General features: G+C 37.8%; 1 protein-coding gene across 5 annotated transcripts in view; it reads left to right on the forward strand.

The window, feature by feature from the left end:
* GTF2E1 (general transcription factor IIE subunit 1) overlaps positions 1 to 21,253 on the forward strand; it is a 36,024-nt gene extending 14,771 nt beyond the window's left edge. For all 5 annotated transcript variants that reach the window (XM_006936086.5, XM_006936083.4, XM_006936085.4 and 2 more), the window contains exons 3-5: positions 8,303 to 8,504; positions 14,272 to 14,510; positions 19,536 to 21,253. In XM_006936086.5, coding sequence (XP_006936148.2) covers positions 8,303 to 8,504; positions 14,272 to 14,510; positions 19,536 to 19,963 — 869 coding nt within the window. In that variant the 3' untranslated portion in view covers positions 19,964 to 21,253. The remainder of the gene's footprint in view (positions 1 to 8,302; positions 8,505 to 14,271; positions 14,511 to 19,535) is intronic.
* The last annotated feature ends 1,944 nt before the right edge of the window (positions 21,254 to 23,197 follow it).

Genomic DNA, 23,197 nt, shown 5'->3' on the forward strand with positions numbered 1-23,197 from the left:
TTTTTTCACAGGATTGTCCAGAAAAGTTATCTTAGCCATTATCTCTTAGATTTCGCACCATTCTTAGTCTTCTTGCTTTCATTCTTGCTGCCCATTTGGACTGATTGTCATAGTAGCCAGCGACCCTTCTTAAAAAGCATATTAGACTCTATCACTCTTCTGTTCACAACCCTCCAAAGGCTTCTCCCCTCATTCAGAAAAGTCACAGTCCTTAACACAACTTACTTGCCTTTTTCATGCTATTTTCTCTTGCCAAATATCTGCATGACTGGCTGGCTCCATTACATGTTTCAAACCTCATCTCACTTGCTGTATCAGAGGGGCCTTCCTCAAGTTTCATATGTAATAGAGCATACCCCTTTCCATTGCCCTCCTTTATCTTTATCCTCTTTTCTTGCTTTTTCTTTATTATACTTATCAACACCTCATGTTATTTATTATTTTTTTTTGTCTTGACTAATTCCTCACTAGAATGTGAGCTCTACAAAAACAGCTTCCTAGACTTAGGAAGGCCAAAAGGTAGGAAATCTTTTGGACATCGGTCCCACTGTGCTGGGGTGAGGGCTGTGCGGTGAGGGCTGTGCACAGCAGATACCCACCTGATCTCTGTTTCCTTGGCTAGCCTTGAGGCTTTGCAACATGACTTGCAACATGACTAGCCCCTTGAGGGCTGCAACATGACTCCTGCTTCAGTGCAATTGGACTTTAAAAAAATTTTTTAATAGAAAAATGGCTGAATAATATTCCATTTGCAATTAATACTATGGCAAATCTTTGACAGTGAATTCTGGGCATTAAACTGATGATGTATACCAGAATGAAGAAGGAAAAAACATAATCCTAAATAATGTCTAATTGTTTAGGGAGTTGACTCATATCTTCTGCCCTTTTCCTCAATTATGATACATTTCTAAAACATTTTCTTTTTTTCAGACTAAGGAAGATAAACATTTTTTTCACTTTGGTTTTATTTGTATTTACTGTACCCTTAGTTGAATACTCACATAATTAAAATAAGTATGATGTTTGCTAAAATGAGTAATGTGTTGGAAGCAGTTAAGTGGAAGACGTTGGCCAGCATAATAAATTTTCTCCTGTGTTGAGCAAAAGAAAAACGTTGTTTGAATTTTGTTGAACTTTATTGTTTGTTTGTTTTTTTTTTCCTTTTGTTTCCAGCCCTTCTCTCCCCTCCCTAACCCTTTCCCCTGCCCTCAATTCATATTTGTTTTTACATTTTGTTATTTTGGGAGAAAGTTAAAATGATATAAACCACTTCTTTCCTTCTTCCTCCTCCTCCCTCTCATGCCCACAGTTAGGTCTCCATTTCTTTTCTCATTTTGGGGTGATAACTTCATTAGAAGAGCCCTGAGTCATAGAATTGAGTCATTCATGTACTACAAAATAGACAACCCTAAAATATAGTTTTGAAATATCTATTTGTAAAAGACCTTTTCCTCCCTACTTTCGATTCCTTTTAGTTATCTACAACTGGATGTGTTTTGATTCTCTGGTGAAGCTGATGCATTAAGACTCAGCTGAGTAGGGGCACCTGGGTGGTTCAGTCTGGTTAAGTGTCTGACTTCAGCTCTGGTCATGATCTCACTGCTCGTGAGTTCAAGCCCTGAATGGGACTCTGGGCTCTAATTCTGTGTGTAGGGCTGTCTCTGCCCACCCCTGCTCGTGCTCTGTCTCTCTCTCAAAAATAAACATTAAAAAAAAGAAAAAAAAAGAAAAGAAGAAAAAAGACTTAGCTGAGTAAGTGCTTAGCATGTGATAGGCACTTAATGTTTGTTAAATAAATTATTTGTTACAAATCTTCTCTCCTTCTGTTTTGTATTTTAAGAAATTAGAGCCTATGTATGTACCTGGAGGAAGTTTGCTAAATTGTAGCCAGCGGGGATAATACAAGGTAGGGAAAGGGACACGTAATTCAGGATGGTGAAGTACGTTTAGTTTTTTGAGTCAGAAATTTATATTTGAATCCAAGCTGAGTGATTTTTATTTTTAAGTTATGACCTGGTAAACTTGAGGCTCTGAGTCTTTATTCCCTCATATGTTCTATTTGGATAATAGCCAAGTCACAGACTTGGCTGTGATGAACACATGGGAATATTTGTGAATAGTTGTCTTTGTTCTTTTGTGGTTTCTAAGAGTAGATGATCAAATGTGTTATCACTGAACTCTTATTTTTCTCCTAATCCCATCATTTATCATTCTTTGCCTAACAGTCTTTGAGGACTCATTTCACCCTCTTGCCACATTCTTAAATCTTGCTTGCATGTTCCCTCTTATGTAGCTTGGTTCTCTGTTGCCAATTTTTGCCTTGGTCTTGAAAGGAAAGGTGGTACAGAGCTCTGAGTTTCAACTTGTTTCTTCTCTCACGCTTAAGTAGTACCTTCTGTACACACTACATAGTGCAGAGTGGTCCAGTTACAAGAAGAGTTGGGTATTTATCATATTGATTATTTAACAGCAGCTCTCCACCAGGAGTATTTGTTAAAATTCCTTGTGGAACTCTTAAAATTTATATTCCCGAGCACACTCCAGACCTATTGAGTCAGCATCTCTTGGCAGAGCCTGGGTATTATTTAAAAATTATTATTATTTAAAAATAATTTTTATGTTAACACTCAGTTAAGAACTGGCTGCTTGTTGGAAGACCATCTCAAGCCACTAAGACAGATCAATATTTATAAATGTCAGTTTTGACGATCTCATGTTCTTTCTCAAAATCTTTTGATCACTTTCCTATTACTCAAGAATAAAGTCATAATGAAGCTTGGCGTTTAAGATTCACTATGACCACCCTAGTTTATCTTGTTAATTCTGTTTTTTACCATTCTTCTTATTACCTCTATTCCTAACTATACTGAAACTACAGTTGAGTATTATTTTCAACTACCTGATTCTCTTATGATCTAGAATGTCCTGTTCTCCTCCCCTTCCCTTGATCTCTGAACAATTGCTTTTCTTGTAAATTCTACCTTAAACGGTCCACCTTCCATTGTGCTCTCAGCTAGAAGTCATAGTTCTTTGAACTCCCGGACACTTAATGTGCTTTATTTTCACACTGATCCCAGATGTTTATCTCCAGATATCTTTCATCTCTACTAAACTTTAAGCTTCTTGAGGGTAGATTTTGTGTCAATGTGTGTTTACCACCACCCACTCAGAAATACCCTTCTACTAAGTGTACTAAGTAACCCCCCACGAACCTCCTCCACTGCCACCTCTGATTTTTGGAAAGTTGATTTGCATTTTTTAATGTGTCCTGAAATTTATAAAAATGCTGGTGGTATGTTAAGGTAGTCTTAAGTCTTTTCCCATAAAATACAGAATTTCTTATTTTTCTTCTTGGATGCCAGATCTGGCTTTTGACAGGCTGGTTCTTGTTTACAACTGTGTTTTTGTGGTAAACATAGGACTCAAGATGTCAGGCCAACTCTTCCTCTTGTAATGTTTGCCAGACATGATAATTGTTGGGAAACAGTACTTCATGATTTTGTCACGATATGCATGTCTTCCAAGCAGAGGTACCAACCGCCTTTTTTTGGGACTATTTTTTCCATGGATGTTTATATAGTGAGCAGCCTTGGAATATATATTGCTTCTCTCCTTAGCAAGGGTAAGTTTGCTTATTGTTCAGAATAATAAAAATAGAGTCTTTCTCCACACCATGCTTTCTTAGTGTCCAAGATAATAAATATAGCATCACCCTCTAGAGCAGAGGACAGGCATGTTTTTGCCCAATATAAAATAGTTCAGGAACTTCCGAGTCTCCTGTAACATAACCCACTGCCTGTACAGTTGTCACCTGGCCCTCTTTGCGTCACCCAGTGGGAATTGGGGCTCAGGGAATTGGCACAAAAGCTGACACTGGCTATTGCTATTGCCATGAGTAATAAAGTTCTTTGTTTCTGACCTAGAAGTCTTATGTCTTTCTCCAGCATCCATGAAACCACAGGGTAACTTGGTAGCTTACAAGTAGGGTAAAAATCTCAGATCTTCCACAGTTCTTGACAGTAATATAAAAGCCACTCTTTTCAGAACTGCAAAATAGCGCTGCTGTAAATAACTCTTGTTAAATCTTGGTTTCAATTAAGCCTGGCTCTGGAAACTTACCTGGATGAGGCTAGAATTCCTTATGGCTACATACTATCTTCTCTTTCCCCCCATTTAGGGGGGTTAAAAGACTGTTATTCTGAAATTATATTCTATAACCATAATCTTTTTTCTTTCTCTTTTCCCCAAATAAAAGCATTGCTATTTTATATGGAGGAGCTACACTAACAAGCGTGTTGATTTGTTTACTTAAAGGTGAAGTTTGGAATATATATGCTGTCTTCAAAAGAAATGGGATATTTGTGAGGATTTTTTTAAAAACTTTGGTTGTAACATGATAATTTTAATGATAAATAATCTAATAAACTAGATAAATAATATGTGTTGGATGGTGACAAATGTTAAGGGGAAAAAAAGGATAGGGCATGGGGCGCCTGGGTGGCTCAGTCGGTTAAGCATCCGACTTCAGCTCAGGTCATGATCTTGTGGTTTGTGAGTTTGAGCCCTGCATCAGGCTCTGTGCTGACAGCTCAGAGCCTGGAGCCTGCTTCGGATTCTGTGTCTCCCTCTCTCTCTGCCCCTCCCCCACACACTCTCTCTCAAAAATAAACATTAAAAAGAGAAAAACAATTAAAAAAATAAAAAAAGATAGGGCAGTGGTGAAATGTTAGATACAGTTGGCTAAGGAAGGCCTCACTGAGGTGACGTTTAAGTAAAGACCTGAAGTTAAGTTAGGAGACTAGCCATTTGACTATGTGGAGGGAAAACATTCCCAGCAGAGTAAACAAAGTGTCTGGTGCAAGACATTGAGGAGGCTGGGTAGTGATGCTTTGAAGACATACATTGAGAGGATTTATAGTGTTCCCATTTGTCTTAAATGTCTTTCTGCGCCTCACCAGAGCACTTGCTTTTAGGTTTATCTGTTAGGTACTTTTTGACTTACAGAAGGGGATTTTTTCCTTTAAAAGTATTTTTGAAAGCTACTGAATTAGATAATTTTTCTGCAGTATTCTCTAGTTCTCAGTGGTGGTCTCTGTAAGTGCCAGTCTTTCAACAGTGATGGAAGTCCTACATCAGTGTGTTTTTTCCCCTTAACTTTTGTTTTAAATGTTTATTTTTGAGAGAGACAGAGCGTGAGCAGAGGAGGGGCAGAGAGAGAGGGAGACAACAGAATCCAAAGCAGGCTCCAGGCTCTGAGCTGTCAGCACAGACCCCAATGTGGGGCTTGAACTCACAGACTGCAAGATCGTGACCTGAGCTGAAGTGGGGCACCCAACCAACTGAGCCACCCAGGTGCCCTGAGTGTGGTTTTCTTTCTTTTTTTTTTTTTTAATTCAAGTATTTGAGAGCTGATTTTAGACCTCACTTAAATGATTTTTCACTTTCACATAGTTTATATTTATATTTCCGTTGAAGAGAAGAGGCTGAAGCAGCCAGGAATAGTCAGAGAATAAGAGAGCATACCAACTAAAACCTCTCTAGCTAAGGTTACTCATTATCTTCTGTTACTAAATGTAAAAGCTGGTTTTCTATTCTGGTTGATCTTGAAAAATTAACACCACACCATTTCCTCCTTGAAACACTGTCCTGTCCCTCTGGTTGTACCATTTGTCTCAAGGCTTCTTCTTTCCTTGGGCTTATACCTTGACTTTCTATGCTGCTCCCTCCTATTACCCTTTTTGGCTACTCAGATCTGCTTAATGGCTTTAGTTACCTCCATGTTGTTGATTCTCCGGTCAGAATTTCTAACCCCCATTCTTGAGATCTAAGCAGTTATTATAAGTTGGCTTCTAACATATCCATTTTGATGGCCATTGGTATATATGGATTCAGATATAAAAAGCAACTTTTAATCTTTTCCCTACAAAGCAAAAAAAACCTGTTCTTTCTCTCTTTCTTTAATTGGTAAATAGTATCATTGTCTAGTTACTTAAGCTAGAGTCTTTATTCTGGTGTCCATTAGTCAAAGACCATCAGGTGCACACCCATAGGTAAACAAAGTTGGGTTTATTGATGCTTTCTGTAGCAAGGGAACCCATACATCATGAGGAACCTGGAGTGTCTCAGTAAGACCAAGCTGGACAGACTTAGAGAATTTGGGTTTTTGTTAGGTAATTTGGGGAGGATTAGGGAAATGGTGGGGGTTTGCTTTGCTTTGGGTGCTGTTAAAGTGTAGGGATAATTCTGTGATTGGGTGTTTTAAGAAATCTTTTCTAGGAGAAGAGGACAGGGTGAAGCTAGAAGTGTAATTGGTAAAGAAGCATTCATTCATGTTAGCTGGGATTTTTTTATGGTTGTACAGAGACCTTGCTTTTGTCTGTACTCAGACAGACTCAGACTCAGACAGGCTTGGTTTTGCCTCACTCCCATCATGGACACAGAAGACCTTGTCTGATGTTGGTGATCTGTGAGATTCTGTTTGACAGAAAAATATCACAACCTAGCTATGAGTGCTAGGCCACATCCCAGCTGTGAGGAGCTGCTTTTGTTTCTCTTTCTCATTTATTTGGAATAGATGTAAAAGATTGGGTACCATTTTGGCAGTAGGAAGATGGATGAAGAGTATTTTAGACAGGGTATGTGAACAATGAATTTACATGATATTGGCTGTTTGTGTGTGAGGAGCAGCAAAGAAACTTATTCTACTTGAAATATGTCAGTAGGATCTAGTGTTATGTTGAGGCAGAGATGCCTAGTTTACTTATCCCTTACCAGGAAAAGAGGGGTTGGAGGGGGTTATGTATCAATCACATACAGAGCTTTTTAAAACTAAATGTTTGTGTGCTTACTGTGCACCAGGCACTAAGGACATAGGTGATCTCTCTTAATCCCTCAAATAAATTGGGTTAGAAATGAAGGATGCATATCTCTGGCTTTGGGGATAAGAACCAAACTAGAGATCCAAGTGGGATTAGTGGTGTGGACTGTTATGTAGTGTAAGAGTATAAGTTTCAGCATAATAGTTTGGGTTTGAATCCTGCCCCCTACACACAATTAGTAGTTGTCTGATCTTGAGCGAGTTACTTAACGCCTTAGAATCTCTGAATTTTAGATTTAAATGGGCAATAATTACACTAGCCTTACAGTGTTGGCAATAATTTAGTAAGTACAAGGTATATACAACAGCTGCTGTAACTACTTTTATTGGCTGTGTGACTTCAGACCAGTCACAAAACTCCTCAGAGCCTCAGTTCTGATATCACTTTAGAGAATTAGTATAAGATCAAAAAGTGTACATGGAAGCATTTTATATACAGAAAGCACTATACAAATAAAATAAATATTAATGTCTAGGATATCATCTCTCAAGTGTTTGAATTTACTTGGCAGGTCAAGGACTGTGGTTGGGTTTTGATGTTTTGGGGTCAAATTATACAGGGTTTGAGTATTAGGATGAGAAATTTAGATTGGATGCTGTGGACTTTAGAAATTCAGACACTGGATAGACTTTAAGAAGAGCAGGGGGATGAGAGGACAAAAGTGGTGGCATAGGACAAAAGTTCTTGGAGTTGGAGAGCCAAGAACGTGGGGGTGGGGTGGGGGGGGCCAAAGACCAGATCAAGGCAGCTATTTCAGGCTGAGTAGTGGGGGCCTAGATTAGTGAAATGACAGCAGAAATGAAAAATCTGAGATGTTCTAAGGAATTCTAAGGAATTACTACTAATTTAGTTACAAGTTCAATGTGAGGGATATAGAAATAAGAAAAATAAAGACTTCTTGAACTTTAATTTGGAAAGGGATAGGTTAAATTTGTTAGATACAAATGGTTAATAAGTTTGAAGAAATAGCCTCTGACAATGTACAGGATGCCTAGAGACTTGGCTTTAGATATTTACCTGGCTTTCCTCATAATGCAGGCCCCAGTTTGTAATGTGCAAAAGGAAGGCTGTTGGAGAAGGGTGCAGGTTTCAGTGGTCAGTTGTAAAGATTTTGGTTTTAAGTTAAAATAAGTGTAAACATGTTAGAAATATGATTAAAAACTTTGCTGTGCTGCATTTAAAGGTGAAATTACTTTAAAATGGATTTAAAAAATGATAGATGGAAAGATACATGATAAATGTTGATTGTAGAATCTCGTTGGTGGGCACGGGGATGTTCACTATAAAATTCTTTCAACTTGTCTGTATTTGAAGGTTTTAATAATAACATGCTAGAGGGGGATGGAGATAATAAACTGTTTGCTAAAGGCTAGTCTTGAGAATTTATCTTGCCTGACCTGAGACTTTTGTTTTCTCTGTAGGAACTTTCCGCTGTACTTTTTGCCATACAGAGGTAGAAGAAGATGAATCAGCAATGCCCAAAAAAGATGCACGCACACTTTTGGCAAGATTTAATGAACAAATTGAGCCCATTTATGCTTTGCTTCGGGAAACAGAGGATGTGAACTTAGCCTATGAAATACTTGAGCCAGAACCCACAGAAATACCAGCCTTAAAACAAAGGTGAGTGAATGTAGGCCCTGTGCTCTTATGAAGAACACTTTTAAGTTTGCCCTTGTTTTAACCACCTGTACTTTGGGGAGCAGAAGTGAGTAAGTAATCTACCCAGGAGACTAAAGACGCATGTTACATAGATTCTCAGCTCTACCACATTTGTCTTATTGTGCCCGTGATGAAAGTTGTTTGTACTGAATGCAGAGCAGTGTGGGCCTTAGGCAAAATCTTTAAATAGTCAAGTTTGACTTCAACTATTCGCTCGGCTTTGACCTGCTGCAACTCAGCCAGTTGTTAGCTAATCCTAAATTGGTGGTGCCTCTTGGGGATATTTGAATTTTCCTAGCCAAGTTCTGAAGGATGAAGTTCTTTAAAGAATACAGCATTTGTTTTTTCTTTTTTTTTTTAAACTTTTTAAAATACTTATTTATTTTTGAGAGAGAGAGACACACACAGAGCACGAGAAGGGGAGGGGCAGAGAGAGAGGGAGACACAGAATCTGAAGCAGGCTCCAGGCTCTGAGCTATCAGCACAGAGCCCAATGTGGGGCTCGAACCCACGAACCATGAGATCATGACCTAAGCTGAAGTCGGATGCTTAACCGACTGAGCCACCCAGGTGCCCCAGCTTTTTTTCTTCTTTGAAGCATTTTAACCATACATTTCTTGCCTTCCTTAGTTTTCAATGCAACTTCTTTGAAAGTAAAGTATAGTAGGTGTGACATATGAGATAATACCTTCTTTTTAATGTGTTAATACTTTTTACTGTGGCTCCCTGTTTTTATTAGTATACCTTAATGTTTGAATTACAGAAGCAACCTCAGTTTTGGCATACTGCAGAAAGTGGTTTATATTCTTATAAGAAAATCATAAATGTGAATTGGAGTTAGGGGGTGTTTTCCTACTCTACCGCATTTCTTTCTTCTTTCTAGTGTCCACCTAAGGGCTTAGAGTTTATACCCTTGCGTAGCAATTATAACTGTATGCTGTTCAGGAGTGCTCTCAGTATTTTATATGCTCTGGTGCTAATGTTATAGAAAAGCCAGTTCTGGAGTCCTGAGCAAATTGAGTTTCTTTTGGATAGTTAAAAAACAATCCAATTGTATAGAAACTTTTGTATTTATATGTTGTTACTAATTTTCTAGTCTGGCATCATGGATCAGTTAGGATGCCTTTACCTGTGATTATGGAAAACCAAACAAAAAGTAGCTTGAACATTCAGTAAGAAAAATCTGTCTAGTGTGACCAGAAGTGCTGATAGTACAGTTCAATTAATTCCACAGCTCGGTTATATCCTCAAGGATCTATGTTTATACTCTGCTGTACTTGGCCTATTGGTTGTCCTCATGGAACCATGAGGGGAGCTAGCCTAAGATGGCTGTGTCTTTATAGGTATCACATGTAGAAGAAAATGTCCAAATGTAGAAAGAGAGACTGTTTCTTCCTGGTGTCCTAATTTAAGATTGAAGAAGGCTTTCCCAGAGGACAACCTTCATCCTACTCTATCCTAACATCTCACTAGTCAGAATTATTTATATGTATATTTCTAAACCAGAATCTGGCAAAGGTAGTGAGATCACGTGATTGGTATTTAGACTAGTTAAGGCTTACCTCCTAGGGCTGGGGAAGGCCCCTGAGTCCTTTGGAGCAAACAGCCATCTGTATTTGAATAAGACCAATAAGCAAAGAGAGAAACCACAATTGGTAGGCAACTAGTATCATCCACATCACAGATAGCCTTAAATTTTTGTTACTGGCCTTTGGTCTCTTATCAAGTATTTATTTTGTATATCTTTTTCTGTTGACTTCTGTAATACTGTAACTCTGATGTAGAAGCCTATGAGGCAAATTGATTTTGCAAAAGCATAATTTTCTAAGCCTGTGGGTTATTTCATGTTGAAATATACCTCAACATTCTCTAATTGTTTTCTACACAATGTAATTCTATCTGCAGATTATTCTTGTGCTTCCTCCTCTGAGTACAGTTATTTTCCTGTTTATGAAGATGCTTTCCCACTACGATAGCATTCTTTCACCACCACCACTGACATCATGCCTCTAATACTCCCCTCCTACTGCCATTCACCTCCATTCCAGGACATTTATTTAGATATCCCTCACTCCATACCAGAGACAAATCTTAGTGGTACAGTGATGCTAGAGGCCCAACAGCAGCTCTGTATATAGTCACCTGGTTTCTCCTTAGGAATGATGGTTACTTCAGGGATGAAGAAGGATCAGGAAATAAAGGAAATAAATGATCAGGAAAGGCTCTCCAACAGGTTGGTCACTAGAGAAGAAAGGCAGAAATGGGGGCAGGCAAGAGAGATAGAATGGGATATCTGGAACTGCCAGCCAGAACTAAGTCCAGTTGTTTCCATGTGGTTAGGAGAAGGACCATTGGAACTAGGTTAAAAGGTGTTACCCTGGTGGAGATGGCCTCACCACGCATTTGACAAACTCCACTGCCTGGATATGACATCTTGAAAGGGGTATGGATTTAGCATTTCTGTACTGTAGGATCTGTTTTGGAGGATAACGGTTCTGTAATAGCTGTTTTGCCTTAGGCATAAGAAAAGAAACATCAGTAGAGTGGCATGAGCGCTCAGAGATGATAGTAATTCATTGATTAAAAAAAAAAAAAAAAGACAATTTAGTTTGGTTACTGATCTGTAACCAACTAAATTCTAGCTTATCCCCAGGTTAGAAAACCGAAGGCCCCTGTGAAGGGCTGTGGGTAGACTTAACCTAAGAGCTGATGGACGGTTATAGCCCTTTAGCAAGTCAACCCATTGGTGATATTTAAAGTCTTTCTGTCTTTCTTAAGTGGAATTCTTTTCAGTAGTCTCTTTTTTTTGTCATCTGTTACCTAATAGTCACCTTGAAGATCTTTAAAATTTTAGTTTGAAATAATAGTCCTCCCTCACCCAAGTGAGTTATATGTCTTGAAAGTTCTAAAATTTCTTAGATAATGTAAAAAGATTCAAAACTGACTTGTCACTTTTGTCATCTTTAAGTAGAATGTGTACATTTTTTCCATAGACGAAATTTAAATATGCAGAAGAGGTGAACCTACCTGTCTCATCTGGGTTTTCTTTAGTGTCACATTTGCTGATAATTTAGATTTGTCTGTAACTGTGGTGAAGGTAGAGATAAAAATCTGTATAGTCAATTCTCTCTGGTTAAAAATACCTTTAAAAAATTTTTTTCCAAATTTAAAAATTGGTTTAACTTGTGGTCAAATACTTCCTGCTTCAAACTGGAGTAAAACCAATATTTAGTTTCTACAATGAAGTACTGAAAACAAAGACTTTTTAAAAGTAATCTCCTGCTAATATTTGTTTTAAATGTCCTCTTATTTTCCTTCACTCTTCTTGTTCTTCTCTACTCAAGTACTGAATACTTGTTGACCTTCAGAAGATAGGTTTCAGACTTAATGCTAAAGATAGAGCATAGATGAATACTATGTATTCTAGATTTTATAGCAAGAAACAATAGCTTCAGAAAGAGTAAGTCATCTAAGAGTCTGGATGAAGGAGACAGATAAGGGCAGGGATATAGTTGGCCAGACCAGAGCTAGAGAAAAATTGAGTGCGTGGAGACAGAAAAGGCATAAGGCTAGCTCAGGGAGGCACGTTTGGGACAGACCGGCTCAGTACAGCAAGATAAGGATTTTGGCTAAGGACAGAAGAGACATTAAAAGGAGTCCAGGAAACTAAGTGAGAAAGGAGAGGGTCAGAATATAGAGGGAGCACAGAAACATATAAATGAAGATCATTGTATTCAGAGAAGAGAGAAGAGATGAGAAAGGAAAGTATATGCACAAGGGAGACCAAAATTCAAAAAGCAACTTATATACCAGAGCAAGCAGAGTCAGATTATAGCGAAGGCAGTGACATAGCCTTTTAGAAGACAACATGGAACTAGGAAGGAGATAGCTATGAGAGTGACTAGGAACAGATATGGATTAAATTGAGACATACATAGTAAAGAGTGCAAAAAGTAACATTAGATGAATGCAGTAAGAAAGAAAAGGTAGGAAGAAACCAGTTAATTGCAACCATAACAAGACTTTTAAACTACAAGGTGCAAATAGACGGATTGGGTACAGAGAGATGCCTAGTAGGCCCAGAGTCAGAGTGGGAGAGCAGATAACTGGGACAAAGTCTGTGAGACAGAATGGCACAGCCAGAGGCACGGATCAGAATGGTTTGGACAACTGGAAAGAGCACATTTTTTTGATAGCAAAAGTGGCAGTGAGCTTGTAAATATCCAGAGGGAGAACAGGAGGGATAGAATAAGCCCATGATTACCTCCAGAGGGTGATTAGACACAGTGTTCCTAGGTTGAGATGTAATGGGCCAAGCAGATACATGGATGGAGATCTACATCACAGAAATCTCGCATAAGCATGTAGTAAAAACAAAACAAAACAAACAAAAAACTCAAGTAGATGTTAGCGGGCCCAGGAAGAAGAGCAATGTAGTAAGCAGAAATGATGTAGGACCAAAGAGAAGGGAAAATAGTGAATGATTTCTGAGAGAGAGAAATACAGGACATAAAGCCAATGAAGAAGTGTTCATTAGGCTGAGATGAGACAGGGCTCCACACAGTCTAGGATCCATGGAAGAGATTCAGAGGAAAATGGAAGAGAAGTAAAGGAAAAATGGGCTACAAGAATCAGTCAATAGATACTTGAGGGAATACAGCAAAAGGTGTCAGAAAAGATACAGAGCAGGCACTAAATAAGCAGGTAGTTCATGAAACATGAAGATAGTTCATAGGGATAAAACATAGCTTTCTAAACAGAGATGGAGGGAGATCTATGCATAGAAGCTGATGCAAAAAAAGTATCAGTAGCAGGCAGAGAAAGACCAGGCATAAGCCTAGACACACAATCAAGTACATTCAAAAGAATGTGGAATGGACTGAAAGTGAAACAAGCAGATAAAACAGGGAATAGCAGAAAGACTGAAAACTTAACTAATAGGAGATAACATAAGTGACTAGAGAAAGATAAGGAATGATCAGGCCTGGAACAGGCTAAGAAGGTCATGGGTGGCAGAGGTAAAAAGCAAAACAAAATAGACTGAGAAATAGATCATGGTTACTGCAGGGTAGAAATAATGGTTGGGGATGGATACAAGAGTCAGCATAGGTACAGAAATGGAAAGATACAACTCAGTAGAAAAGAAGTTAATTGTGCATAATGATATGCCTTATTTGGTGAATAGCAAGAGGGGAACATTAATTCTAAGTTGAGGCTGGTTTTGTAGAATACTTTGCTAGCTTCTCGGCACACAAAGAGGAAAAACACACAGAACCACTTTGAATCATTCTTGGTTCAGGTGAGAGAGTGTTTTAAAAATGTAACATGTTTTGTTTGTTTGGGTTTTTTTTTTTTTTTTTTTTAAACAAAGTACTCATGAAAGGTATAACAGGGATTTTTGCCAGACTAGTGTCTTTAAGTGGATTATGTCACCTTTATTATTGTCTCTTCTCCTTAAGTAGATTTACTGAGATATCTTAAATTATGAAACCTTATTAATTTGTATATATATCAGATGATCTAGTGTTTGAGGAAGTTAAATACAAATATGATACACTGAGTTATAAGAGTTTTCTCAGAATTGTTTAAGCATGTGTGCATGATTGCTAGATAGCATTTATTTGTAATTCTTCAGTAACCACCCCACCTCCCCCCGCAACTGCACTTGTTTTCCAACACCAAAACTTTACTTTTTCTTCTTTCTGCCCTCTTCTAATCTTTTTTATAGCAAGGACCGTGCAGCAACCACTGCTGGAGCTGCTGGCCTGGCAGGTGGGCACCACCGGGAAGCATGGGCCACCAAAGGTCCCTCCTACGAGGACCTATACACTCAGAATGTTGTCATTAACATGGATGACCAAGAAGATCATCGAGCCTCACTAGAGGGGAAATCTGCCAAAGAGAGACCCATTTGGTTGAGAGAGAGCACTGTCCAAGGAGCATATAATTCTGAAGAGATGAAGGAAGGTAAGAGTAGAAGTCAGTAAAATGAATATCTTGGGTTCAGTAGAAAATGAACTTGACTTAGTAGGCAGTTCTTAGTTTTATTGGTAATTCGTTATGTTTGTTTTATAAAACGTGCATTATAGCAGGAAGTAAGAAATTCAGCAATAAGCATTAAAACCAACAAATATATATTTGTATTACCCTTCAACTTAGTTGAAATGATAAGTAGACCCTTTTTAAATCTCCATTTTCAGATTTAAGAAATTACCATTTCATTGTCTTAATTTTGTGGAAAAGTGCTATTATGTTCAAAGTGGACAAATTCACCTCTTCTTTATTCTCTTGTTGCCCTAACTTCTGCATTTTTATTTCTCTGAATTGGGAGCCAAAACTATACACTAGTCCAGACTCTTATATGTTGTCTCCTCATGAACACTAAGGAGTTTGTGCTACCTGAAATATATAAAAGTTTGTGCTACCTGAAATATATAAAAAGAAGCTACCTGAGTAAAGGACTATGGATCTTACCATCCAAGAAGATTGACAGAACTCCATATTAGATTTTAGAAATCTCAGTGATCCGTAAAGGGTTGAAAATTACATAACAACCAGCAGTTTGAAAATTATGGCATTTTACTTTTTAAAACTTTAAGGATTCAAAGACTTTGGGTGGTGATATTTGGGAGTATATAGAAAATACAAGACTCAGACTGGACAAAGATTACTCAGAAACTGGGAAGCAGAGATGAAAAGGAGTCTGTACCTCTGGTTATGTTTCATCAGCATTAGAATCTATGTGATTCTATTCCCAGGTTATGCATCATTTCTAACATATCATCTGAGTATTGTTCTGTAATGGTAAAGAATTATCAGTAACTGAAAACCTCTTGTGTTTTGGTATTTCTCTAACCTCTTTTCCCTTTATGATTTGCATTTCTTTGCTAATTATAGCATACTGTGTATGCAAATAATTAAAAAAGTAGTGTGGAGTTGGGTGGTGATGGTAAAATCAGGTAATACCTCTACTGTGATTCTCTTTGGTGTTTGAATTCTAGTTGGAAAAAAAGTTTTCCTTGGGAACCATAGGGCACTCTCTAGCTCCTTCCTGCTGATTAGCTTGGCTCTGGTGTTTAGTTATTTTGATTCAAATTGTTTTAGATTATATAGGAGTGAGGCTGTGAACTACTGAGGAGTCTCTTTTTCTCCAACTTGGCCTCCTGCCTGTTCTTAAAGCTACCAAACCTTTTCTTTGAACTTAGAAACAAAATTGAATAAAATAAGTCTCACAAGCTTAACATTCGATGTGTTCAGTTCCTAGAATGATAGAATTTGAATCATAAAGGCCTTTAAAAAGTCATAGTTTACCCAATTCAGACTTGTCAATATTTTTTCCTATATAAAATAGGATACTAAGATGTCTAAATTTGTCTTCTTTAAGTTTTATGACAGAATAGGCTCTGTCTAGTGAGTGTGAAGTGAGTCTTCTTTGTCCAACACTTTTTTAAAGTGTTTATTTTATCTTAGAGAGAGGGAGAGAGAGACCAAGTGTGAGCAGGGGATGGGCAGAGAGAGAGGGAGACACAGAATCTGAAGCAGGCTTCAGACTCTTAGCTGTCAGCACAGAGCCCTATGGGGAACTTAAACTCATGAACTGTGAGCTCATGACCAGAGCTGAAGTCGGATACTTAACTGACTGAGCCACCCAGGCGCCCCTTGTCCAACACTTAATTTTCCTCGGACTTCAAGTCATTTTAATATCTTTCAGAATTTTATAGATTCTATCAGGTGCTCATTAGTATACTGAAAGCTGCTTTCCTTATAAATAGTCCTCTTCCCCCATTCCACCTTCATCTACATTTTTTGTTTTATTTTAATTGTCCTTTTCTGGGCCTTTTCCAACCATAATATACTTAATATCCAGCGACCAGAACAAAATATGTTGTCCATGCATAGATTCATCATTAATGATTTGAGTTTTACTTCCAGTATCCTGATTTTTACCTGATGCTTGTTGCTCTGTGTCTAGAAGCATATTAAGACCAACAACTTCAGAAACATGTGCAGGGATTTTTAAAGACCCTCCCTTGCCCTGTATCAGATAGCTTGGACCAGGTCTTTCAGTATCTTTTAGATTATTTTTTTGTGGGCAGATTTTTTACACTTGCCAGTATAGAAAGAAATCCGCCAGTTTTCTGCCATTTATACAACTTTCAGCTCCTCTTATGTGTGGTTTTTTTTGCCACTAGTTTGGCCTTTAAGCATCCAGAATTGCTTAGCATCATCAGTGAACTTGACAATTTCCTGTTATATACATCTTCTTTGTAATTTATAACTCTATTAAATAAGACTGTGCTTGGAACTAGTGTTTCTACTTTACCATCCAGAAATTTGCTCATTTATCCTTATTTTCTTTCTGTCTTCATCTGTAACAGAATGGTTCCTTTTTTCCCCCAAACCTCTCAAGACCCTTGTCATAAATCTTTTAGATGTGACTATTTAGTTTATGAAACTAAATTGCTTTGCCCCTAATTTTATATTTACTTTAAACATTAATCAAAATCCTATGTTGGTAATAATATTAAGCTTATTGGAAAATTCTTATCAAAGCAATGATTGCTTTAGAGACGATTCCTTGTCTTTTTTTTCCTATCGAAATACTGCATTGGCAGTAAGGACTCTGCGGGCGGGGGGGAGCCTCAGCCTTCGGCAGTGTTTTAAAGTAGTGAAGTTTGACTTTAATTCTCATTTTTACATCCATGATACCAGAAGCCTATTTTCTCTAACTTGGAACTTCTTGAACTTTTCTTGAACTTTCTCTAACTTGAACTTTTAACTTCTCAGTTCCTGTTTCCCTTTCTGTCTCTTAGTTGCCTATTCTCTTCTCTCAGGAGTTCTACACTTTCTAAATTGTCCAGGGTTACACTAATCCATCCTAGTGTGTTAATGAGAAGATGCTTTCACTTCATTCATGGCCTGAGTTGGTCATTTCTGGGCTTTTTTTTTTTTTTAAGTTTATTTATTTGTTTTGACAGAGAGAGAGCATACGTGTATACACAGTTGGGGGAGGGGCAGAAAGGGAGACAGAGAATCCCAAGCAGGCTCCACATTGTCAGTGTGGAGCCCAATGAGGGGCTCAAACTCGTGAATATGAGATCATGACCTGAGGCCAAGTCAGACACTTAACTGACTGAGCCACCCAGGTGCCCCATTTCTGGGCTTTTTGTTGATGATGATGATAGATAACACTAATCCAAGTGCCAAGTTTATTCTAATGGCTTCACAGATATTAAGATATTCACTTAATCCCAAAAATTATCCAGTGACGATATACTATTATTTTTTCCCTCTCTATACTTGAGAAAATTGAAGCAGAGAGAGATGAAGTAACTTGGCCAAAATCATACAGCTAATAACTGTTAGAGTCAAGATTTGAATCAGAGAGTTAGGTTCCAAAGAATATTTTTAATCCTTTTATGTTTTATTATTTAAAAAAACTTTTTTAATGTTTATTTTATTTTTGAGAGAGAGAGAGAGAGACAGAGTGTGAGCAGGGGAAGGGCAGAGAGAGGGAGACACAGAATCTGAAGCAGGCTCTAGTCTCTGAGCTGTTAGCACAGAGCCCGATGTGGGGCTCGAACCCGTGAACCGTGAGATCACGACCAGAGCTGAAATCGGACGCTTAACCAATTGAGCCACCCAGGCGCGCCAATTTTTTTTAATGTTTATTTATTTATTTTGAGAGAGAGAGTGTGCCCACAAACAGGGGAAGGGGCAGAGAGAGAGATAAATTCCCAAGTGGGCTCTGCAATGTGGGGCTCAATCCCATGAACCATGAGATCACAACCTTAGCCAAAATCAAGAGTTGGACACCCAACCAACTGAGCCACCTAGGTGTCCCTAATTCTTTTATATTTTTTAAATGGTAGTATATTTGGTATTCAGAATACAGAATATAAATGTTTTTCTTTAATTTTTTTATGTGTAATTTTTCATAGTGTGTACACAAAGTGATAGGTATGTGGTGAGAGAAGCTTTGTTCCTAAGACTAGATTCCTTTTTATAAAGAGTTCAAAGTACCCTTAGTTTGTTTCAGAAAAATAAAGCTGCATTTATTCACCAATTCATCAAATATTAATTCAGTGCCTAAGAAGTGATAGGCCCTATTCTGGGTGCATGGAATATATCATTGAGTAAAAAAAGTAAATATCTGCTTGTGGAGAACCTACATCCTGGGAAAGGAGGTGACAAAGACAATAGACATAAATTATTATGTTGGAAAATAAGTGCTATGGGGAAAAGAAGAAAGCATTGGGAGTATAGGATGGGGTGAATTAAAAGAAGGCAACATTTGAATGAAAACATAAAAGATATGAAAGATTCAGCTATGTAGATACATAGAGGAAAAATATCCCAGGTAGAGGAAACAGGCAGTACAAAGGCCCTAAGGTAGGAGTGAGTGTGGTATGTGCAGGAAATAGCATGGGGGCTACTATGGCAGGAGTAGAATGAGCAAAGGGAAAGAGAAAAGGTAAGTAAGTGAGCAGGAGGGGTACCAGATAACGTAGGACTTTAAAGACCATTGTAAAGCTTTTGGCTTTTACTTTCTAAGCAAGATGAGAAGCCACATTTGTGATTTCCTATTTTGCCAGCTACTGTGCTTGTTCCTTCATAGACATAATTACATTTGTTCTTATCCAAAGCCCTGTAAGATAGATGTTTTTATCACTCCATTTTACAGGAAAAGGTACCAAAGTTCAGAGACTAAAAACTTGCCCAAAGCAGTGTAGCTTGCATGTAAAAGAATGAGGATTCGAATCCAGCCTGTGTTACTCTTAGAACCCATGCACTTAAAGCATGCTACTTAAATTCCAGTTTGTGAGAAACATTTTGAATCTCTTATGGACAGTTGTTCAAAAACTGGAACCAGTGAAGTCTGTGTTACTTTATAATAATGTATTTAAATATTAAAATATTACATATTTTATTAGTAATAAAGGAATGCCTTGTATATTTAAGGATATTGATTTTCTGGGTTTTTCCTTCCAGGTGGCATAGATATAGATGCGTTTCAGGAGCGTGAGGAGGGCCGTGCAGGGCCAGATGATAACGAGGAGGTCATGCGAGCACTGCTCATTCATGAGAAGAAGACCCCCTCTGCCGCAGCAGGCTCAGTGGGGGCGGCTGCTCCTGTCACTGCTGCCAATGGCAGTGACTCGGAGAGTGAGACCAGTGAGTCAGACGATGACTCCCCACCTCGACCAGCAGCTGTGGCAGTACATCATCGGGACGAGGATGACGAGGAGGACGATGAGTTTGAGGAAGTAGCAGATGACCCCGTTGTTATGGTGGCTGGCCGACCATTCTCCTACAGTGAAGTGAGCCAGCGGCCAGAGCTAGTGGCCCAGATGACACCAGAGGAGAAGGAAGCATACATAGCAATGGGACAGCGCATGTTTGAGGACCTCTTTGAGTGAGCTTTCCCTATCTTTTCTTCCTTTCTCCAATGCTAATTTCAAAAAGAAATTCCCTACCTTTGAAGAAAAGTGTTTAAGTGGTGTTCTGCCTTTCTTGAAGTAAAGAGCTCAAGAATAATGGGAGAGAAAGTTTGATTTTTATGCCAGAAGCTTCCCCAAAGGTAGGTTGGCTATAAGCATTTCCTTCCCTGTTATTACTACAGTATTAATACCTTGCTGTATTTCAAATTTACCTAATCTTTGCCCCATTTTTCTCCCCTTCTGAAATGAATGCAGGCAGTCTTCCTGTCTGCCTGTAGAAGCCCACTATGATAGGTTATACGAATTCACTGATCACCTCCGTTTTGTTCTCACCAAGGATTCCCAACAGTTCCTGGTATTGCTGCCAAGAAGTTTGGCAACAGGCGAATCAATGATGAGTGACAGAAAAAAAAATCTTAAAACTTCTTACTGTCACACAGTTGAGGATTGGAGTCAATATATAAGACTCTGATGAAAATTTGTGTCTTTCGAGCTGACTTGACTGATAGTGTATTGTTTTGCTTCATGCCTTTTGGTTTGGCTGTTGGATGATAGAAAACAGAATGTATACTTGGTAAGCCCTTGTGAAATTAGGAAAAAAAACATGGATATAGGACGAGTTCCTGTACAGGGTTGAAGAGTGGAGAGCATTGGGAACAGTGCCTTTTAGAATTGCCTGAATTTGTGCTGATTTGGACATCCTTTATGGAAAGCTGAGACTGGTTCCCTTCTTTTTCCTATCTTCTACAGTGGTATAAATTGTTGAATGAGGCCATTCCAGCAGAAATCAGCATATAAAAATTATTGCTCCTCTCTTTTTTTTCCTTTCTTAACATCATTGAAGGCCTTCTTTGTCTCTCTTTTGATTCTTGTCCGACATGGTGTTTTAGAATACATCTAGTGCATCGTTGAACATTGTAACCTCAAGGAATGTAGCTTACTTTAGGTTCTGATGTATAGCATGGTATTATTCCCTAAGGCAGAACTTTAAAAATAAAGAATATTCATGCAAGGGTCTATGGCAATTGTATTTTTTTTGTAATATTTTTCCTTGCATTATAATTTTTAAGTATTTATCATATTATAGTACACGTGTGAAGATAGATTTTAGAGTATCTGAGCCTTGTATGAAGTGATGTTTCATTTACTTGGGTTGTATTAATGATTGAATATTGACAATAAATCTATTTTATACCGACCAAAATTTGTTAATTTCTAGCTCTGTAACATCTTGGAGCATAATTAAAATGAATACTCTTCCCATTAAAACAGTGTTTCAGACTTTTTTCTCTTAATAGTTCTCTTTCAAATAACAGATACAGTTGTATGTGGTCTAAGTTTTTTCTGGCAATAAGCTGCCTTACGAATGACTTTTATGTATGTATCTTGTATATATGGTCCTATTCTTGTCCTTTTAAACATTGTTTTTAAACTTTCATAGTTCTAGGAATAAGTTCATTTAAGTAAAATATTAATCAGGTTATTTATTTATTTACTTACTTACTTGTTTTTATTTAAGTAATTTCTATACACAACATAGGGCTTGAACTCGCAGACCCCAAGATCAAGAGTCACACACTCTTCCGACTGAGCCAGCCAGGTGCCCCTAATCAGATGTTTTAAAACATAGTTGTAAGTGAACTGTCAGCTCTTTCTTTCAATGAATGATTGTTTCTTGCTATTTTTTCTTGAATCTAACTTGCATGTTCTACTTTTGAGAGCTACTGTTCTAGTTTTTATTTCCTGTTATCTACCAGCCTCTTAAAGAATCATAGACTAGTTGCATATTTCTTTCCTCTCCTTCTTACAGTCTGTGTTTTGCCCTATACTACACTGAAATGGCTTTGTCCAGTGTAACAGCCCTTTATTTCTCAGTAATCCATCTTTTCTCCTTGAAACATTTTCACATCCTAGCCATTATGCTATCTTGGATCTCCTTAGTTCATTGGCTATTCTTTCTCAGTCTTCAGACTTTATTTCCTCCTCTGCTGTATCTATGCTGTATCTTTAAGCATAACTCAAGGCCTAGTTCTTTCTTTGTGTGTGTGTGTGTGTGTGTGTGTGTGTGTGTGTGTGTGTGTAATTTGTGTTACAGAAGAATGTCACAAGTGAAGACACAAGTATGAATAAGTATCTAGTGCAGCAGTGTTTGAAATAAAATATAGATACATAAATATATTAAATATGCATCAATCAGGAATTAAATCATTTTTTCATGAAGTTCTGTAGCCATTAAAGAGAATGTATTGATAGGCAAAGATATTCATTATGTGTTAAGTATAGAAGGATTCTGGTTTTCTACATGTGTATGTGTAAAGAAGAAAGTATCTAACATATAATACTTACTATGTGCTTTACATCTGTTAACTCATTTAATCCTTTATAACAAACCTATGAGGTAGATATTTGTATTCAAAGATACATATAATAAGTGATGACAGTTACTGTGGTCTTAATGGGTTATAGTGGAAAAGATATTCCCATTTTGTAAAAAGAATCAAGTGGACATTTAAAGAAGCTCTTGTAGAAAATATGCAGTAGAATTAAAGAAATAGAGTGACAAAAGCAAACTTTATGTTAGACTAGGATTTTTAGGTGTGACTTACTTTTTTAAAATCCTGGGTTTATCATTTCCTTAGAGAAATATCTCTGATTTTATGCCCAAAATTAATAGGAAAATATAATTTAATGTGTAACATTTTGGACATTACCCCCTATTTCTATAATATACATAGGGATTCGATAGAGTTTGAAATTATTTCATTGGACAGATTTATGTGTGTTGAATTGCACAATAATCTGGTGAGAAAAGCCAGTCAGTGACAGCATGACCAAACATGGGAGTCCTGCCAATTATCAGCCTCTGAAGCTGTAGTAAGGGCAGGCTCAGCAGCAAAGTTGGTTGATAGATGTAGTCAGTGTCTGTTGACCTAAGGATGGCTGGAATTGTTACACTCAACAGCCTGTAATAAGGATTGGCCAGGAACTCATCGTCTCTGAGTGAGTTATTATAACTCTAGTATCAGCTGCCCAGGTGTCCCAACCTTTCACTGTCCATTAAGATTTAAATAAAGAACACTTTTATTGTAATATTATGGGATACTTCTTACAATATCATTTCTCTTTTTCTGGTGGGGAGAGTTGTGGAGGGGGCTAGTGTGGTTTATATTCTCCTGCTCTGCCTCCCTGCTTTCCTGGCTTCTCCACATCTCC

The sequence above is a fragment of the Felis catus genome, chromosome C2 (assembly GCF_018350175.1).
Source record: "Felis catus isolate Fca126 chromosome C2, F.catus_Fca126_mat1.0, whole genome shotgun sequence".
In the NCBI taxonomy this organism is placed as follows: domain Eukaryota; kingdom Metazoa; phylum Chordata; class Mammalia; order Carnivora; family Felidae; genus Felis; species Felis catus.